Source organism: Polypterus senegalus, chromosome 2 (assembly GCF_016835505.1).
Source record: "Polypterus senegalus isolate Bchr_013 chromosome 2, ASM1683550v1, whole genome shotgun sequence".
Lineage (NCBI taxonomy): Eukaryota > Metazoa > Chordata > Cladistia > Polypteriformes > Polypteridae > Polypterus > Polypterus senegalus.
This window is the reverse complement of record NC_053155.1, coordinates 173601430-173623208: the sequence shown is the minus strand read 5'-3', so window position 1 is coordinate 173623208 and position 21779 is coordinate 173601430. Positions and strand designations below refer to the sequence as shown.

Here is a 21779-nt window from a genome sequence, read left to right as displayed (position 1 = left end):
ACGATTTATACAGGAAAATAATGACTATTAACAAGGTTGCCCAAACTTTTGCATCCCACTGTATATGCTTTGGATTTTTTTCTGCCACTTTGCTGACCAGTTTGCTTAGAATATATATTGCCTGAAATTTCACTGTCCTCTAAAAAGGACTAACCATTCATCTACAGTAATCTTAGGCCTTGAATTATCTGTACTTATAGGCAAGCACTCATTTGTCCCAATCATTTCTAATGGCAGGAAATTGGTCTTTCTCATGGAGAGCAGTTCTTGTTTTACAATTGTCAAACTAAATAACTCTTGAGAAGACCTGAGAAGTTTTAAGTGACTTGGCAGCACAGAAAATTGGCTGGCTTACCTAAAACTGACAGTAGCCTTATTATAGACACTGAACAGAGTTGTGCAGTCGAGACGGCTGCCACTTCACAGAACTAGAAAGATAGAAATATATTTGTCCCAAGGGGGAAATTTGCCTTTTTATAGAAACTCAAAAAAAAAATATATATATTATAACAAACAACAATAATCCCCCTCAAATGCACACCAGAATTACTGAAAAGAAAGAAAGAAAGATTCTGACTTGGCTACAGATAAAAGAACAGTCACAGTAAGGCATTATGCAGGCATATTACTGTTGATATAAAGGCACCCCAGTAGCATTTCTTGACACATGTCTGCTGAATAATTCATTGACTGTAAGCACTTAAAGTGAGGGTGTCACAGAGTGAATTTGCAGCATTGTTCATAATGCTCATCAGTTTTGTCTTCATTCTATCCTTAATTATTACCTCCAGCGGTTCAAGAGTGTGTCCCATAACTAAGCCTGCTTTCTGAATCAGTTTTTTGATTAGGTGAGCCTCTGTTAAAGTGATGCTACTGTCCCAGCCCACCATAGAATTCACAGGTTGTCACAGGGTTATTAAATATGTAATGATGCCACAACCCATATTGAAGGAATGCTGTCTTGACAGAAAAAAATAGTCTGCTCTGCCCTTTCTAATAAGTTCCTCTGTATTATGAGACTAATTCAGACCTTCATTGATGTGGACCCTAAAGTGCTTGTAGCAGTGAACATCCACTTTCTGAAAAGTAACAGGACGCAAAAGCTCTTTGGTGTGACAAAAGTCAGTAACCAAGTTTTTGGTTTTGCTATGTTCAGTTGCAGATGATTCTCTTTGCACCTAAAAATAAAGTTCTTCATCTGACACCTTTCCTTATCAGAATACCCTATTAGTGTAGAATTATCAAAGATTTTTTATAAGGGACATGACCAAGTGTTAAATTTATAGGCCAAGATATACAAGGTTAGGAGAAAAGAAGACAGGACTGTACCTTGTAGTGCTCCAGTGCTGCCCACATCCGTATCACAGACACAATCCTTGAGCCTCTGCCTACAGTCACCATAGGTTCATCCATCTGGATATCTTGGGGCTTTCCACTTAACAGGGGTTGCAAGATAGTATTGAAAGCACTGGAAAAATTAGAAAGCATAATTCTTACAGTTCTACCAGCTTTGTCCAGATGGGAATAAGCCATATGGAAAAGATAGATAATTTCATCTAGTAGATACTGAAGCATTAGCGATGGTATGGTGGGGCTAGCATCCTATGTTTAAATATCCTGCTTAGTCATTGCCTCTGTAGAGTAGAGTGTCTTCACTGAGTTAGCATGGGTTTTTTTTTTCCACATCCCCAGACATAAGCAGCTTAAGTGAACTGGTGATTCAAAATTCGTAGTAGGCATGTGATGGGTATAAAATGACAGCCTATTCATCTAAATCGAGAGAACAATAGTACGCTAAGAATTAAATGTAACTAGTGGTCGGCTCCTTAGGAGTCAGGCAATCAAAGAGTAAAAAGGAAATTACCAGATCTTATACTTGAAGAATAATGTGTTTATCTTTAATCTTAAGGTTGAGGAAGATGACCTGTCCTAAAATAACAGAATATCAGAATGCCCTGCCCTGTCTTGTCTTCTTGTAATACATCTGCCAATAAGTGCTGTTCTCTCCAGTATTCCTGCAGTCTGGAAGATGGGAAAGTAGAACAACTAAGGGTTTCCTTCTTCATTGTAGATACAAACAGACAAAACGTGAGAGGGAGAATATAGCAAACAAGCTTTAACATGTTTCAGATTACTGCCAAAGGCCTTCAGAAAATATTCTTTTCTTTTTTCATCTGCATTTCCCATCTGAACTGTAAAAATGGTGATTTCGCCTACCATTCTTTGCTATTCTTCCTCAAATTTGTTTAAAACTAGTTTAATCTTCAAGGTAGTATTCAGTTAATAGAATATACTTGCTTTTCTCCATGTTCCTTATCAGAGAACCACTGTGAGCCTGGAAGGTCAATGTCAATTTATTTATATAGCACATTTAAAACAACATAGTAATGCTGCGGCCAAAGTGCTTTACAATAATAGAATAAAAGAGAAATAAAAAAAAAAAAACAAAATAAACAATAAAACATAAATAGTAATAAAATATATGAACATAAAATAAGATAGATAATAAATAGTAATAATGTTATATGATCACAAAGAGGAAAACCATCAGTATTACTGAAGGTCACTGAATGCAAGTGAAAAGAAGCAAGTTTTTAATCTTGTTTTGAACTGTTCAATTGTAGATGACTCCTTAATATGATGAGGTAGAGAGTTCCACAGGCGAGGGGCAGCAGCTGCAAAGGCCCTGTCCCCCTAGGTGTTTTGCCAGCTACTCTTAACTACATTAACTATGCTATTAACTATACCTCTTTAAAAAAATTATTTTATAGATTTCAAGTCACAACTGTTATTCCACCTTTAAGGTCTAATGAATGATGCTGTTAGGTATGAAAAATATATTTAGTGTGCAAGCATTTGAATGGGGCACATGGTGACAAATTTGTTACAGCCCAGTCCTAACTCAGATGAATAGCTAGTTGAGTTGCTTGTTTGTAAAAGTTTTGGTCTCTTTCAATTAACTACTACAGATTTGAGCAGTTCCAGTTCTATAGCAGTGTAAAAGAACTCATTAGGTCAATAATGGGCAGAAAGACAACAGTTGAAGTACAAACTGTGCTATTGACCATGTAGTGAAATAATAATCATCTTATCTGTGAAATGTACCTTGGGTCCAGTCCTCTTTAACATTTGTATTTTAGCTTACTGCTAAAAGAATGAGAAATCAATATAGAGTACATTTCTATTCCATTGTGAGAGGAAAGTGTTACTTTGCATTTTACATGGGACCTCCACCACAGATACAAGTCATTATGTCTAAATAATAAATCTGTCATAAAGATTTTGCTCTGGCCAGAAAATGAATTGGCCTAATACAGTAAGTATAGTGTAAAATGGCAAAGGTTCTTAAGGATGACAGGCACGTAGGTAGTCCAATGGAAGTGTGCATTAGTATTCAGCATACTACTGTGTGTAACTATTAGAATATGCTTTTGTCTAGAGGGCAAAGCTGAAACTTGAATAAACTTCAACAAACCTGATGCTCCCTTATTTTAAATTTTAATTGATATTAATAAGTAAAATTAAACACATTAAACATAAAATGATAAAAATTAAACACTTTTCTTTTGTGAAGAAGCCTTCTCTTTAGTTGTTTTTGCTAATGAAACACTTGCCCCCAAAATAAAATGTCTACTATGATATCACACAGCATTGACTGCACAAACACAAACATGTACTGTACATACTGTAGATACCATGTTGTGTCACACAGTTTATAAATAACAGATGCACAGCAATCTAAAATGACAGTCAGAAAATTAAATTAATCATGTCCAGAACCTGATAAACACCATCACTAATAAAACTATTATTCTGGCCCACCTGTAACAGTCCCACAAAAAGCAAATTCAGTTGTCTGTAAGGTAGCATGAAAGTGTATTGCATCTCATAGGGCTAGCTTACTGACAGAGGAATCCCACAGTGCACATAATTTACACATAACACTTGGGGTGTTCAATGACATTAGCTCATGACTGTCCAGAAGGTGAACAGGAATAGCAAAACCGTAGTGTTTTGGTTGTATTTCCATTAGGTGCTTTCCTACTAGTTGTCTCTGATGATAAAGCATTTTGCACATGAGTAGTGGGAAGTGCATAATGAAATTTGTCTCATATTTGGACTTAATCACACAAGGTGGTGTCTTCTAATGGTATCACAGGAATACAAGCCCATTGAACCTCTTCTCATTTCTCTTATATTAGGAATTGATAACACACACAAGTGTAACCTTTGCTCCTGGGCAGACAAAAAAAGCTGGAAATGGTGCTGTGCAGCCCTCTACTGGCGGACCAAAAACCCAATTTTAGGATTGAAGGCTAAGATTAAATAAATATGTATACAAAGATCCCAAGCATTCCACACAAAGAAAAAAAATCAATAACACAGTAACTAAAAGACCCAGTCCATATTGTTTTTGAATCCTTTGCAGAAACATCATTTTGGCCACATGAATGTTTTGATCATTTTGTCAGCTTCTAGCCAGAGATTATGGCTATAGCTGAGGATGGTTATTGTCAAGTACTGTATGTAGGATTGATGAGAGACTGATGGAGTCTTATTTAGGTGAACACAAGAGAAGATAATAAGAGTTTCACAGTCACTAAAATGCCTTCTTTTTACATTCCTAGAGTTCAGAAGGATGCCCCAGAAGACACCTGACATCACTTCTGCCCCAGTCTAAACTCCATCCCTTCCATTTTATCGTATATATGGAATTCCAACAACGGGAGGCAGCAGCTCATAGAAAGGACACTCTAAATTGTCTTTGAGGGTGGATTAGTAGTTGTTGCTTTTTTTTCTTCTGGCAGTTAAATGGGTTTTCCTGATTTGAGCCCCAGTGCCTCTGATGGATATTTGTGCATTACTTCCACAATATATAGACTGACCAGTAAAGCAACAGTTTTGTCTGAGGACTTGGTTTCCAGTGCAAAACTATGGTCTAGTATACTGTAAGCAAATTTGCTGTTACTATGCAAGTTAGGCCGGGTTTATACTTCACGCAGCGCGATGCATGCTGCAGCGGACACTCCTGCTACGCAAGCGATTTACTGTTTATACTTGTGCGCATACTTTACGTAAATCTGGAGGAATTCAGCAGGTGGCAGTGCGAGATATTATCACGGTGAGAACAGGTTCAGCTTCTCTGTGTTGTGAATTGCCTGGAACACCCATTAAATTCCGATGACACCTTACCACAATATCTCTGAAAAGGATGTTTAATGATTAAATCCAGGGATGTGTCCATTCCAGCAAGCATTGGGCACGAGGCAGAAACAATCCCTGGATGGGGCCTCAAATCCTCACAAGGTGAATACAAGCACATACATACACTGGAGTCATTTTAGCAGTGCCAAATCCCCATATCTGCATATCTTTGGAAAGAAACCGTAGCACAATGTGGAAACCCAGCAGGAAAACATGTTCATTCCAAGCAGAGAATATCAGCGATGTGACTCCCTACGAGATAGCAGTGCTAACTACTAACTACTTTAGTAATAAAGTAAACTAGGTTAAAGTGGACATTTCAAGATTAAAGCCAAAATTTCCACTTTAATCACAAAATACATGTTTTCACAATGTTCTTTATTTTTTTTCTCTGTGGCTCAAATACAGCGCTGTACATTATGTTGCTGTTGTGAAGTTGCAAAAAAAAAAAAGATGGCACAAAAGATGGTATGTGAGATTTTTAAAATGTATCGTGTCATTACAATCAGGAATATGCGACACTTGAATATAAAAGCACAACGAATGCATCTGTATGTCGGCATTTTGCTTCATCACATCGAACCATTCATCAAACATCGAAGCGCGCACATCGATCCCGTAGGACCCTCATAGATGCTTTCTGTCACAAAGTAGATATTAAACAGAGACTCTGATGTCACATTCCAACATTTATCACACTGCACCCCTCCAACTTTTTGCTGGTACTGCAACTTGCGCACACATCGCATTAACTTCTGAGGACCTGCTCAGAGGAATCATCAAATGAATGCTGGGAACGTGTGGCAGCCATGATGCGTCCACGTACACGTTCTGACCGTGAAGTATAAACGAGCCCTTAGACTACCAATTTCAAAATTATGTCCAAATTCATTTGTGAACTAAGGCCACAAGGTAATTGAGCTCCTTGGCTAACCTGTTGGAAACAAATGACTCTTCTGTGAGAAGATCATGATATTAGATTTTGAACTTTGAATGCTTTTTACCAGTTTGTACCATAGACACATGAATATGTTTGCATGATACATTATTTGGTGTATACTATTCTGTGAACCGTTTTACAGAAATAACAGTGCTTTTTAAATATTTTTCTCATGCTGTGAATAAAAAGCTTGAAGCAGCATCTTTCTAGTATTCTCTTATTGTTTAAGAATGAAGGGCATCTAAGAGCATCCACAGTTGTGTTGATATGGCCAGAGGCTTTTCCTTTTCTGACTGTCTGTTTTTAAAGTGTGTTGTAAGTAAGACTTAGATGCCAGCAATGGAGTTTTTGTATAGGAGGCACAAGAAATGTTGGATGAAGGTGTGTGCTCAGCAGTGAGAGCCAGGGTAAGAGGGGGTTGTAGAAATGCCTCTAGTTAAAGGATAAAGTTTATAACAACTATATGAAGAGTTGTATAATATATGGGAATGAGATGTGGCTGATGAAGGTGGAACATTCAACAGTGTTGGAAAGAACAGTGATTACAAAGTTCTGAATGATGTGTGGCGTGGCATAGAGTGAAAAGTGCGGAGTTAAAATGAAAGATTTAGTTTGGTGGGAATTGGCATAGTGCTGAAAATAAACAGATTAAGGTAGTTTTAGCATGTGGACCAAAAGGAAAAAAAAAACAAACAAATTGGATGCAAAGGTACACCAAGATGGAGTTGAAGTGGTAGAGGCCTAGAGGGGAGGCCAAAGAAGACTTGGCTGGATGTGGAGTCAGACGATGTGAATAGAATGGGTATTGCTTCAAAGAATGCTCAGGATAAATATTTTGGGCTAATCTGTAAACTCAGAAAGTGGCTGTTAAACTTTTGAAAAAAATTTTTTTTCATTTAAAATAATGTATATTTAATATATGCATATTATATTATTTTATTTGTAATATATTTGTTTTTAAGTGAATTCAAACTTAAATGTGTTTTTTGAAATAAATTGAATAAATGGTCTTAGTTACATTTTGTATTTAAGTTCCCCACACTATAATTGCATTTCTTGTAGTTCTTGACTAGAGGTAAACAGGCTAAAATGTATTTCTGTTAAAAAAAAGCTGATTTGTCTGCATCATTATATGGTAATTATCCTCTGAGTTAAATGGAGAGTGTGACTTTGTGTTCAAGAACAATAGTTTCTTTAATTTTGAGAATTTCTTTGGAGAACAGATCAGAATCCCCACCCTCTAATTACAGTGCATCTTTCTTTATGCCCAGAAAAATTATAAAATGCTTTTTTTCTCCAGAAATTATAATGTGTTGATACTTGTTTCTTTGTCCATTTAAACTACACAGTTAAATTATTTCTTGATTGTTTTTATTTCACCAGAAACATTATATTTTAAGAGAAAATGGCTACATTAAAAACAGATGTTAAGAAACAAGAAAGTGATGCTTTGTCTCCTAGACATTTTTAACAAATGTGTAAATAACAAGGATGGCATTTTGCTGTTTTTAAATCAATGATTGATTTTCTGCCCACTGAAACTCAACCTTACCATTATCCTGACTTTTCTTCTCCTTTCATGTTTAGAAATTAACATCTGATCTAGCTGAGGCTATGAATTTAGAATATAGTCAGCATATTTTGAAAGGGTTTGTCATTTAGGCTGACAATTCCTTCATACATAATTATTAGGATTACTGATACTCAGGGATGGCCTTTTTTTTTATAGGTAATATCAGTATGATGCTGCTAGATTATTTGAATTTACCCTTGGGATTAATAAACTATCTATCTATCTATCTATCTATCTATCTATCTATCTATCTATCTATCTATCTATCTATCTATCTATCTATCTATCTATCTATCTATCTATCTAATTTAATTCAATGGCAAGTATATCTTAATAATTGTTTGTTAAATGTAATTTGTGACATAAAATCTTTAAAATACATTTTTATTTAAAGGCAATGATTCCATACTAGATAAGAAGAGCCATAATAATACTAGAGGAAAGGTTTTTGGAAGTGGGAACGCTGTGTTAGTGTCCTTGAAGAGCAATGAGCAAAGGAGTTTGTTCAGAAGACAGAAATCTGTGACTTGGGTTTAAACAAATTTACAGTATATGGGGTGCTGTAGATCAACTGACCAAGTGAGTTCCAGGGATGCCTGATTCTCTTTGTAGATGTTGGGGAAGCCCATGGACGGTGAGCTCACATTCCTTTTTTTTGTAAAAATGGGATCTAGGGAGAACTGTTTGGCGTGGCAACACATACAGGTGCTGGTCATAAAATTAGAATATCATGACAAAGTTGATTTATTTCAGCAATTCCATTCAAAAAGTGAAACTTGTATATTAGTTTCATTCGTTACACACAGACTGATGTATTTCAAATGTTTATTTCTTTTAATTTTGATGATTATAACTGACAACTAATGAAAGTCCCAAATTCAGTATCTCGGAAAATTAGAATATTGTGAAAAGGTTCAATATTGAAGACACCAGCTAATTAACTCAAAACACCTGCAAAAGCCTTTAAATGGTCTCTCAGTCTAGTTCTGTAGGCTACACAATCATAGTGATGACTGCTGACTTGACAGTTGTCCAAAAGACGACCATTGACACCTTGCACAAGGAGGGCAAGACACAAAAGGTCATTGCTAAAGAGGCTGGCTGTTCACAGAGCTCTGTGTCCAAGCACATTAATAGAGAGGCGAAGGGAAGGACAAGATGTGGTAGAAAAAAGTGTACAAGCAATAGGGATAACTGCACCCTGGAGAGGATTGTGAAACAAAACCCATTCAAAACTGTGGGGGAGATTCACAAAGAGTGGACTGCAGCTGGAGTCAGTGCTTCAAGAACCACCACACACAGACGTATGCAAGACATGGGTTTCAGCTGTCGCATTCCTTGTGTCAAGCCACTCTTGAACAAGAGACAGCGTCAGAAGCCTCTCGCCTGGGCTAAAGACAAAAAGGACTGGACTGCTGCTGAGTGGTCCAAAGTTATGTTCTCTGATGAAAGTAAATTTTCTATTTCCTTTGGAAATCAAGGTCCCAGAGTCTGGAGGAAGAGAGGAGAGGCACAGAATCCACGTTGCTTGAGGTCCAGTGTAAAAATTTCCACAGTCAGTGATGGTTTGGGGTGCCGTGTCATCTGCTGGTGTTGGACCATTGTGTTTTCTGAGGTCCACGATCAACGCAGCTGTCTACCAGGAAGTTTAAGAGCACTTCATGCTTCCTGCTGCTGACAAACTTTATTGAGATGCAGATTTCATTTTCCAACAGGATCTGGCACCTGCACACAGTGCCAAAGATACCAGTACCTGGTTTAAGGACCATGGTATCCCTGTTCTTGATTGGCAAGCAAACTCGCCTGACCTTAATCCCATAGAAAATCTATGGGGTATTGTGAAGAGGAAGATGCAATACGCCAGACACAGCAATTCAGAAGAGCTGAAGGCCACTATCAGAGCAACTTGGGCTCTCATAACACCTGAGCAGTGCCACAGACTGATCGACTCCATGCCACGCCGCATTGCTGCAGTAATCCAGGCCAAAGGAGCCCCAACTAAATATTGAGTGCTGTACATGCTCATACTTTTTTGGCCAACATTTCTAAAAATCCTTTTTTTGCATTGGTCTTAATTGATATTCTAATTTCTGAGACACTGAATTTGGGACTTTTATTAGTTGTCAGTTATAATCATCAAAATTAAAAGAAATAAACATTTGAAATACATCAGTCTGTGTGTAATGAATGAGTCTAATATACAAGTTTCACTCTTTGAATTGAATTACTGAAATAAATCAACTTTGTCATGATATTCTAATTTTATGATCAGCACCTGTAGTTCTTATGTGGATAGAGTGGTACAATGAGAACCTTTCAATTAAGGCAGTCCAGAGAATTTCTAAAAGACTTTTCCTTTAAAAGTTAGGGTGACTGTTAAGGTTCAGGCATGTGGTATCTTAAGGGAGCACAAGCTGGCCAGGTAGTTTCATGTCCTCTGAACTTTATTAAACCAAACCTGATTCCTGGATTAACTAACTGGCCAGAGATTACCTCACAACGGGCTTTAAAAGACCTCCAAGCAAAAGTCCTATGCAATAAGAAAAAAAAGAGAGAGAAAGAGACTGGAGTTCAGGATGGGATGGGAAGTGCCTTGTGCATACTGTTGTTTACTTGTTGCTTATTTTGTGAAGCAGCTCAATTTTTATATATTTAGATCCTGGTTGCAGATGACTGGTATAAGAGGGTCAACTGTTGTTAAAGCAGAATATGTATATATTCTGTATGTCCTTTATGTGGGGAAACAACTTACAATCATTGTGTATTCTGTTTACTTATGGATATCTTAGAATTAGCTTGCTGTTTGTAAGAGGTACATTCATAAAATATGGAAAGCATGTAAATAGTAATAGTTACTTTTCTCTCTATTACAATAAAACAATCCTGGGACGAGACAAGACGTGACTTTTTCAGAGAGATACTTTCACGTCCCGCGTGACAAGACTTTGTGCCAAGAGATTTAACCATGCCCTGGGCCAGAAATAAAAGCCAAGATTAGATGACATAGAATATTGTAAACAATTTAAAATGTTGGCGTGATACACATGCAGAGTAGGTTAGAGATAATGAAAGTACTAAAATGGGAAAGTCTCAAAAAAATGATAGTAAAAATCACATTACCGCAAACAAAGGGAAATTATTACTCTGTGAAATAATGGAACAGTGAAAAGAGAACAAATATATTGTTTGGATTTAAATTTTAAGTTGGAGACTTGTAGATCATCTAATTCGTGTTGCCATCAAGAAAAAGTAGTGTTTCTTCCCAATGAAGAGGTGTATCCATGAGACTTGTTGTTTGGTGAAAGTGAAATACACATATGCGAGCGGCAGAAACGCAAAATAGCTGTTGTGTAGCGCAGGCCGGGTGGAGGGGGCAGGGGTTTTTGAGGTTGGCGAATGAAGCGAGCAGTGGGCAAACACCCCTCGTATTTCCAGAAAAAGATGTTGTTTGTCCAACTTGGGCTGAACCAAGCATCATTTTAAATTTCTGACTGCTAAAGGTAGGCATACCTTTATACTTTTCTTGAATGTATACAACCTGTCCTCCTTTCTTGGTCTAATGAGCTAATTGTGCCTTCCCATCCATCCATCCATCTGTTTTCTTAAGCTGTTTATCCAGGGCAGGGTCACAGGGAAGCTCCAACCTGTCCCAGCACACTTAAGGCACAAGGCAGAAGCAGTCTTTGGACAGGACAGCAGTCCATTGCAGGGTAAACACACACAAAAACACAACCCTTTTGGCCAATTTAGCCACCTAACCTGCATGTCTTTACACTGTATGAGGATACATGGATATGGGGAGAAAATGCAAACTCCATGCAGGGACCATCAGTCTCCTTGTTGAGAGGCAGCAGCGCTACCACTGTGTCACCGAGCTGCTTGATATGCTGTGATCTTTGCAGACTCAATGGACACTCTGATTGGGGCTCTTGAGAAACTGAGAAAGGTGTCTGGGATTGTGAGTGTCCTGGATAAAAACCAAGATCCAGGCCTATATCTATCATAAAGCAGTGCCTGTAATTAAATAAATGATCATTTTCAGTTGTTTGTTTGTTTGTCTTTTTTTGTTATTTATTAATTCTTTCACTTGATAAAATACACATAATGGTAAACTTGAAGGGATGGCTTCTCCCCATATATTTTCATAAAGGAACTTAAGCATTTATAATATAAAGTATGAGTTTATTTATGTGTTAAGATTATCTAGAGAGTCATTTTTTGAAAGATAAATCACATTTAGTAATTTATACTGCACATGGGATGGTTTTTGTAGAAAAAATGACAGTCATTTCTATTTCACTTTTTTTTCAATTTAGTTGGGAGGTTTTGAGATTTCTGCTGTCAAACTTGCGTTGGTGGATGGAGGAGTATAAATTTGATGGTTTCAGGTTCGATGGAGTAACTTCTATGCTTTATCACCATCATGGCCTGGGTAAGTATTGTATAACATGTATTTTTTATATTTATATATACGTGACACAAGTGAATCTTCCATTAAAAAGAAAAAATATTTAAAGCTGATAACATTGTCTTACTGTTTATAGAATTTCATCCCATTAAACAGACTTGTTTATTTCACAATTAAAGGGCACCTATTGACTGATTCACATTACTAAAATGTTCAGTTTTTGTTCATGCAGTAAATGACGTGCTTTATACTTCCATTAAATTTCTAACCCAAGACCACTTGTCCAATTCAGTATAGGAGGGGGATGGAAAAAAGTAAGACTCCCGGATGTACCAAACCATGTGTTGGATAGCCAATGACATTAACTAACCGAAGTATTGGTAGCAATTCCCTGTACATCACAAAGACCCATGACACAGTTCAGGAGTAAGTGCTTAAGGAGGACAGTAGCAATGCAAGTATTGTTTTGTCAATTTATATAGGTAAGGTGAGTGGATTCTTCAGGATAAAGTCCGGACATGACTTTTTATGTTTCATAACTCACTACAATAGTTATAATAATGCAATAATTTAAATGTACACGCACATCTTATTTTCCACTCTCATTAACACTGTTGTCAACATGTTTTCTTCTTTTTTACTTTTGGAGATTAGTTTTTCACATTAGATATGAATTGGTTTCTTTCACTTACTCAACTGAGATTTACTTGTTTTTTTCTTTTTTTCCCCTTCACATGTGTCAGCAAGAGCAAAAAGGGTTTCTGTACCAACCTTAGATGAGCAGCATCATTAATTAATCACTAGGTACCACGAAAAGCAAAAGAGCAGTGTTGGTCTTTGTATCTGCCTTACTTCCACCATTTTTTATGACCCAGTCAAATGCTCCAGCTCTCCCAGCCTTTCTCTGGTAATGTCCCTTTCCACTAGTTTTCTTGTCCCTTTTGGGTCAAGGTGGAGGAATTGCAAGTTAAGAAGGACCTTGCTCAAGGGTCCAACGGAATGGAATCACTTCTGGCATTTACAGGATTCAAGCTGGCAGCCTTGTCAGGTCCCTAACCTCAAAGACACCACTCAGCCCCCTAAAAAAAATGGAACAAATGTAATAGAAAAGGATGTCAAATAAATCATATTTAATAGATAATAAAGTATTAATTGAAAGAAAGATTAGACAATCTTTGCAAAACAAATCAAAGAAAATAAATTCTGAAAAACAAAAGGTACAGAGCTATGACCTGTCACCAAGGTTGTAGCAAGGAATTAATTTTTAGGGTGGGAATGAGAAAGCACATGAATCAAAATTGTGTTTATGACCAAGTTGTTTTAAATAAGAAGACAGAAGTTTAGAAGTAATGATACTCATTACTCATGGAGCTAAAGTGCGGTGACATGTTGCATTTTGATTGGCAATGTAAGTAAGAATTTCAATGTACTCTGCACATATGTCAATAATGATCCTAAACTCATATAAACCAATCAGTTGGAACCATCATAAAATATTTTTTGTGCTGTTTCAAATCCAAAATCAAAACCACATAATATTTATATCTATTTTTTCTAGCCACGTTACTGAGGGTGTATATATGGCTGTGAACATGGGGTGTACACCTGCTGACTTACCTAAAGAAGGCGCTAAAAACAGTGAGCAAAATGCCAGGTTGCTAAGTTTATACAGTACATCGCAGGGATTATGTTCATAGAGCACCTGCGAACTTTGGATGTAGTTAAAAAAATGTCTATTTTTATAGTTTAAACCTTAAATATGCCCTCAAAACAATTTCATTTCAAACTCCGCTTAATACATTACCTAAAAAAAGAATGTAAAGGTAAACCTATATACTGTACAGTACTGTACTACCATGTCTCCCTCAGTGCTAGAATTTAAAATACAGATGCTACCGCTATATGTACTGTAATTCATGCCAGTGCATTTTCATTGCCAGAAACCTTAGAATGTGCAGGGCGTTTCGACTGCATCTTGGGGCTTTAAGAAGAACAAAACGGAAAACATTAGATCACTCAGCTGGAGATGCCTCACAGGGCAGCAGTCAATCAGCAGCAAAGAGAAATTAATAATGTTGTAGCGATCCAGTGCCGCTAACATTCACACCGCCGAGAAGACAGCAGTTTGGTTATTTTTATGGTGGAGATTCCAGGGACGCACCCAGCCTTGGCCCAACCCGCACACACTCACAAATAGAGACAAAAACAAAGCAAACCAGTAATCAAACAGCAAGTAAAGAATGTATTGAAAAGAAATGAAATAAATTAAAACAACGATACCATCCCTGTTCCCCTTACGGCGATTATACATTAAATACATCAAAGCACAAACACAAAAGTCCATAAAAAACGGCAATGGATGAAATGTAATGATAAAAATAGTCCAGAGATCCGCACATTGAATGGGAATGTAAAGATAGTCCTACTGGTAGTTCCTGAAATGGTGAAGAAGGGTGGACAGGTTCAGGAGTACTGTTTTCTTTGCAGGATGGGCATGAATCCACTTACAGTCCTGATGTACACAGGCAGACAGCAGACAATCCAGACCCCAACCACAAAACAATCTAGGACAAAACGAATAAGTACAGGTAACACAACAGAAGACAGACAGGAACACAAATGATAAAAACCCCCTTTTTAAAAGCTGTGCTGACATCCTTTGACCCCAACAGCCCCTGCACCTTCAGCAGAAGACAAATCAGAGGAACTGCAGGGACTGCTGGGAGTTGCAGTTTCAAATTCTATTGGCTACTTTCAGCATCCCAAGCCACATTTTCCTCTGCGGTTGCTTCCTGTTCTCTCTACAGTACAGTATTACCATGAAAAAAGTCATTACAAATTGCAGAGAATATTTGCGGATTCTGCTAACAATTATTAGTTAGGTTCTAAGGAAAAATCCGCGAACGACTGAGGTCGCAAACTCTGAATCGTGAATTTGCGGGGGACTACTGTATATACCTAGCCAAACAAATGTACTGCTGTGATTAAAGCAAAGTGTAAGTCACAGAATGTTAAAGGACTTATGGAATTGAGACATTTAAATTATTCATTGTACTTTATTATACTAATTTTAAGGTTTTCACTACAATCAATAATTTTAAAATTAATAAGAGGTACAGTAACCATGTACATATACTGCCCCACCCATCTTGAGAGCAAATGAAAGAATATGATTTAATATGCATTAATCACTCAAAAGATTCAGCAATATGCCAAAGGTTAGCAATGGTCTGATACACTCAATTAACTTAGGATTGCATTAATAAATGCCTATCAGATTGTAAACATTTCTTTTATTGTTTCTCATAAAGTGAATTTAATTTGTTTGTGTGTTAACTAAAATATAACCGTTCAAGTCAATGTTAATGCTGATACGCCCAATTAGGTATAACTACCAGATGGACAGAAATTGTATCATTTAACATACAGATTTATTTCTGTTACAGTTTAAACTTTATTAAGTTATACTTTCAGTTTGTATTTTGCTGCACTTACATGGCATTGGCTGCAGTGCTGTTGTTTGTTATATGCCTTCTATTGGAGTCAAAAATGAATGGCATTTTATTAGTATATGCATGACAAAATACATTCCAGTAAACACTTCCATTGTGCGAGCCTTTATGCCCAATTAGCTGTTGACTAAGTTTCGTAACAGATATTTGAAATTGTTTTCAGGAGGAGACTTCTTCTCATGACGTCACCTCCACTTGCTTCTAAAGTAGTTTAACTTTTAAGTCTTCAGCCACAGGAAACAAGACTCATTGTCTTCTCTTATTTATTTACAAAAAAAACAAATACTTTGAAAATAAGCACAATCTATTTACATTCTAATATAATAACAGTCTCAGTAAAATGCTTTCTTTCTTTGGTGTCTCACACATTTTCCACATTTCCACATCAGTCTTCTCATGGAAAGAAAACTGCATCATTAACTGCCTTTTTTGAAAAGGAAATGTCATAAAATTTACTTCCTTTATATTTCTAGTACAAGTAATAGTGCATTGTACTTTACTGTATAACTTTTCATTTTAGATAAAAGAAATTTATAAGTCTGGAAAATTAGGAATACTCAATCCACTTTAATTTGCCAATAGCTAAATATTTGCAACCATGTTCAATTATGGGTCCATTAGATAAATTGATGATATTCTTTAATTTGTAATACAACTTTAAGCAGATGATAAGGTTCTCTTTACTGTTTTCTGTTGAATTTATTTCAGATAGATGATGTTTTAGTTAGAAATAAGTGCTTGACAAATAACCCACCATTTATCATGGACTGGGCCAGCTATTATTTAATTGCTTCCTTATATCTGCTATGTTTTTGGCTCGCAGATGACACTTTAGATTTAACAAATTTGAATCTGGCACATATATTTCCAAGCAGTATTTGGAAATAAACTTAGTGGACAACATTTGGAAATGAATTTAGCAAATATGTACATAGTAATAGAAACATATAAACATATAAGCAAATTGCACAACCTGTCTGAACAATGCATATTTAAGGCTAATGTAGATGTATGTGTTAATAACCATAATACTGCATTCATTTTTGTACTAGATTTCCTTCATCACCACTGCACTGCAAACTTTAGATATTTTTGGTATTTATGCGTTATCATCACTAATTTTTACACATGACCAAACATATGTCAGTTAGTCTAGAGCAGCCTCAAGAACAAAAGATAAAGTAAAAGTTTTTGACATTAGTTTTTGAAAATGAATTCTCAATGAATATAGTGTTTACTCAAAATATTGTGTATAAGGAACTATGTTCTGCTTAAATGTTTAATTCAATAAGGTGTTACATAAGCATACAAGTATATATACAAGCATTTAAGCAAGTCACATGCATACATAGAATCACATAAGCCTACAAGTTAATCATTCATTTTTTCAATCTTCTTTTGCACTCACAGCCATTAGCACACTGCATCTGTCCCATACTACAACTTTCTTTTCACGAACAGTAGAATATGTTCTTACGACTAGTAGGTCTTATGTGAAATAGCAGGAGCTGCATAATGAAATTGGTCAATTAAATGTGTAGAAACATAAATTATTTATAAGCCTTTTAAAGCCATGCAATGTTATTTATCACTCAAACGTTTTTAAACTTTTACTTCCAGGTGTTGGATTCTCAGGAGACTACTCTGAATATTTTGGACTTCAGTCTGATGAAGATTCCATACTTTATCTCATGCTGGCAAACAACATACTTCATACATTGTATCCAGATTGCATTACAATCGCAGAGGTGAGAAAATTTCTTCTTCCTGTGTTTTCTTGTTATTATTAAGATTCATACAGTATTTAAAGATGTAGCTGTGCATATACAGTCATATGAAAAAGTTTGGGAACTCCTCTCAGCCTGCATAATAATTTACTCTACTTCCAACAAAAAAGATAACAGTGTTATGTCTTTCATTCCCTAGGAACATATAAGTACTTGGGTGTTTTCCGAACAAAGATTTTTAGTGAAGCAGTATTTAGTTGTATGAAATTAAATTAAATGTGAAAAACTGGCTGTGCGAAAATGTGGGTCCCCTTGTAATTTTTTGCTGATTTGAATGCATGTAACTGCTCAATACCGATTACTTGCAACACCAAATTGGTCAGATTAGCTCGTTAAGCCTTGAACTTCATAGGCAGGTGTGTAAAATCACGAGAAAAGGTATTTAAGGTGGTCAGTTGCAAGTTGTGCTTCCCTTTGACTCTCCTCTGAAGAGTGATAGCATGGGATCCTCAAAGCAACTGTCAAAATATCTGAAAACAAAGATTGTTCAGTATCATGGTTTAGGGGAAGGCTACAAAAAGCTATCTCAGAGGTTTAAACTGTCAGTTTCAACTGTAAGGAATGTAATCAGGAAATGGAAGGCCACAGGCACAGTTGCTGTTAAACCCAGTTCTGGCAGGCCAAGAAAAATACAGGAGCGGCATATGTGCAGGATTTTGTGAATGGTTACAGACATCCCACAGATCACCTCCAAAGACCTGCAAGAACATCTTGATGCAGGTAGTGTATCTGTACGTCGTTCTACAATTCAGCACAATTTGCACAAAGAATAGCTGTATGGCAGGGTGATGACAAAGAAGCCCTTTCTGTACTCATGCCACAAACAGAGTCGCTTGTTGTATCCAAATGCTCATTTAGACAAGCCAGATTCATTTTGGAACAAAGTGCCTTGGACTGATGAGACAAAAATTGAGTTATTTGGTCATAACATAAAGCGCTTTGCATGGCGGAAGAAGAACACCGCATTCCAAGAAAAACACCTGCTACCTACTGTCAAATTTGGTGGAGGTTTCATCATGCTGTGGGGCTGTGTGGCTAGTTCAGGGACTGGGGCCCTTGTTACAGTCAAGGGTCGGATGAATTCAACCCAGTATCAACAAATTCTTCAGGATAATGTTCAAGCATCAGTCACAAAGTTGAAGTTACGCAGGGATTGGATATTCCAACAAGACAATGACCCAGAACACAGTTCAAAATCTACAAAGGCATTCATGCAGAGGGAGAAGTACAGTGTTCTGGTATGGCCGTCACAGTCCCGTGACTTGAATATTATTGAAAATCTATGGGATGATTTGAAGCAGGCTGTCCTTGCTTGGCAGCCATCAAATTGAACTGGGTTAAATTTAACCAAAACACATCTTCAGAGTTTACAAAGCATAGCCGTACACACTTGAAATTAAAGTGGAGCATAAAGTATAAATCAGGGACCTAATTGATTCTGCAGTCACCACAATGGAAAATGTATATGCTGCTGATAGTATTTTAGATCTCTGCCTTTTTAAAATACATGCACTTTAGCACTCACAATTTACAATATTATATTGTAACTATAGCTCTTATGCTTCCTTTTGTGTTTATATCTTGGAAAGGTTTTCGTTTTGCTAGTCTAGGTTTGCCTGCATCTTGAAAACAATGTTCAAATAGCTAATAATATGTAAAATGAGGTGTCAGAGCATAGACTGCTCTGAGTGAAAACGCTAGCAAGAGATGTGACACAAACAGAGCAAACTATACTTCACAATTAATTTACTGGCTTTGAATATTGTTTTGTTCTGGTGTCAAGTTTGTTTTTCTATTTTAACATGGTCATGCTTTATAACAGCATTTTGTTTTGGCTTCTTGTTTGGTTTTGTCTTGTTAAAGTGGAGAAATAGAAAAGAATAATCAGGTGCAACATCTATGTTAATCACCCTGACAGCTTATCTGCTTTCTCATTAAAAGAATATGATTTAAAGTGTATGGCTCTTGTTAGATTTTTTTAATGCAATATTGTCCTTGTCATATTGAACCTTTCAGTTTGGATTTGTCTCACTCTTGTCTGTCACTAAAATGTCATTTTACCAGACCTATACTCTTTTTTTTTTTTTTCTGGGAGTGGTGAACCTGTATGGTGGCTCAATGTAAAATATTCAAACTTTTCTGCGCTACATGGTTTGCCTAACCACCAGGTACTCACCAACAAACTCCATTCTTAGCTTGGTCCCATTTTGTGGATGCCAGTGTCCTCATTCTAGTTTGGTTCTTTTTGATTTGGTTGAGCATTTCATGGAGGCTGTTAATAGATTTGCTTTGTCTTGGTGGTCCACTTAGACCAGTTTGCTTTGAGCATACATCAGAGTCAAATTTCTGTGGGAGTAAATGTGTAGCATCCTATTCTGGTTTCAAATACTAGGCCTATATATACTGTAGTACTGTTGCAACTGAGATGTTTATGCTGTTACATTGTCTCTAGCATTTGAAAGGACTAACTTGCTTACCACAGAACTGCTAAGAATGGGAAAGGTACACTAGGCTTTGTTGATGAAGGAAAGCATAAACTAGGATACATTGCTGCATTTTATTTCAGTTATTTAAGATGGATACTGCTGTCTCATATAGAAGACCTGCTTTTGTACATTTATGTTTATTTTCAGTTCTCCTCCCTAACTGATGTGGCAAGGTTAAACAATAAAACAAAATCCAGAATACCTTCCATTGCAGATTTCATGTAATTTTTAGGAGTGTGACAATGCTAGAATCAAATTCTGCTAAGCACTAATTAGTCTCGTCCATTGTGAAAGATGGGTGTCTAGGATAGAACTTCGCTGGTAGCAGTGTTATTTTACTTAGTTAACCTAAGAGAATTTAATTACAAGTATTTACAAGCATGAGCAGCAGAACAGGGGTTCAGAAAGAGAAGGACCTAAGTTCAAGTTCACGGCCTGCCAGACACTGACTTGGAAGAGACAGGCAAAGAAACGGATCTGTCAGTACCTCACGCTGTAGCACTAGCTCTAATTGAGTGCAAAAGTCTGCTAGTGAGGTGGGCAGTGAGAATTTGTCGATCTAAGGTAGATTATCGGAACTAAGAATGGCCTCTCTATCCCAGCTATTAACTACTACCAACACCCCCAAGTGTATCAACAGCAACAACTCCAATTGGACTTGAAACTCCACCATTGGAATGCAGAGAAGGAGGAAACGAACTGCCTCAGCTGAAGGTAATGATTACTGCACTTGAGGGAATATAAATGATATAAAGTATGACATAAAGGAGGATATACAAAACAAAAATGACAGGCTGCTTCAGGATATAAAAGACCAGGAGGTATGTTTATATAATACCTTTGCTGAAATCTTTAAAGAAATTCTAGCAAGAAATGATGAAAAAATACAGAAAAATAAGAGTAAGTTTGAGAATAAAATTAGTTTATTTGGTGCTGAGATGGAAGAAATTAAGCAAATGTTTACAACTCATATTGAAGAAGTTGAAAAACTGACATCCACTACTGACAAAAAGCAACTACTGTAGAATCTGAATAAAACGTGCTCAATGATAAACTAGCTGTGCTGGAAGATAGATATAGAAAGGAGCAACATCAGAATCAATGGTCTCCCTGAAAACCATGAAAGTCCAAGCCCAGTAAAATTCATAGGTGATCTTTTCTCTAAAATAATTGGAGAGGACTTTGACTTGGGCACTGAGATCTCAGCAGCTTACTGCATACGTGGATTGAATGCCTCAAAGCCGAGAAGCCTGATTGTTTGAGCCAACAAACTACAGGTTAAAGAAAATTTTATAGAAAGAGATTATATTTGAAAATAACCACATTCATATTTTCCCAGATTTCTTCCCTTCAACAAATGCTAAATGAGCCACATTCTACACCATTAAACAGTGCTTATGCAAAGACAAAATCAGATGCAGCCTCTTGTTTCCTAATTAATTGAAAGTGATTTTTAATGACCAATTATACATCGTCAGTTCTCCTAAAGAAGCAGAAAAAGAGCTAAAAAGACTGATCCCGATGGTGATGAGGTGTCGTATCATGTCCTGGTAATGCTAAAAAGATTCTTGCTTGCAACTCGATCTATTTGTAATCCATCATTTGCTGTAACTATATTTTCTATTTCCTTTTTTACCACTTTTTATTTTAAATCTCAATTTTGAAATTTCTTTTTTAAATATGTATATTTTGATAATCACTAAGTAACTAGATTTTTTTTTACAGTGTTACTATTATTATTTTTTTCCTTTTTCTTTTCTCCTATGGGGACAGTTTAACATCATACACTAGGCTTATTGAATCTGAACTGCATTATCTTAAGTTACTTCAATTTCCAAGGGGACTACTTAACATCATAACCTAGGTTT

The 21779-nt window shown here is 36.5% G+C and overlaps 1 protein-coding gene across 1 annotated transcript in view; it reads left to right on the top strand.

Moving 5' to 3' along the window:
• The window catches only part of LOC120523552 (1,4-alpha-glucan-branching enzyme-like), a 918458-nt gene that overhangs the window by 500004 nt on the left and 396675 nt on the right, over window positions 1-21779 (top strand). The window contains exons 8-9 of the mRNA XM_039744954.1: window positions 12035-12150; window positions 17259-17386. Coding sequence (XP_039600888.1) covers window positions 12035-12150; window positions 17259-17386 — 244 coding nt within the window. The remainder of the gene's footprint in view (window positions 1-12034; window positions 12151-17258; window positions 17387-21779) is intronic.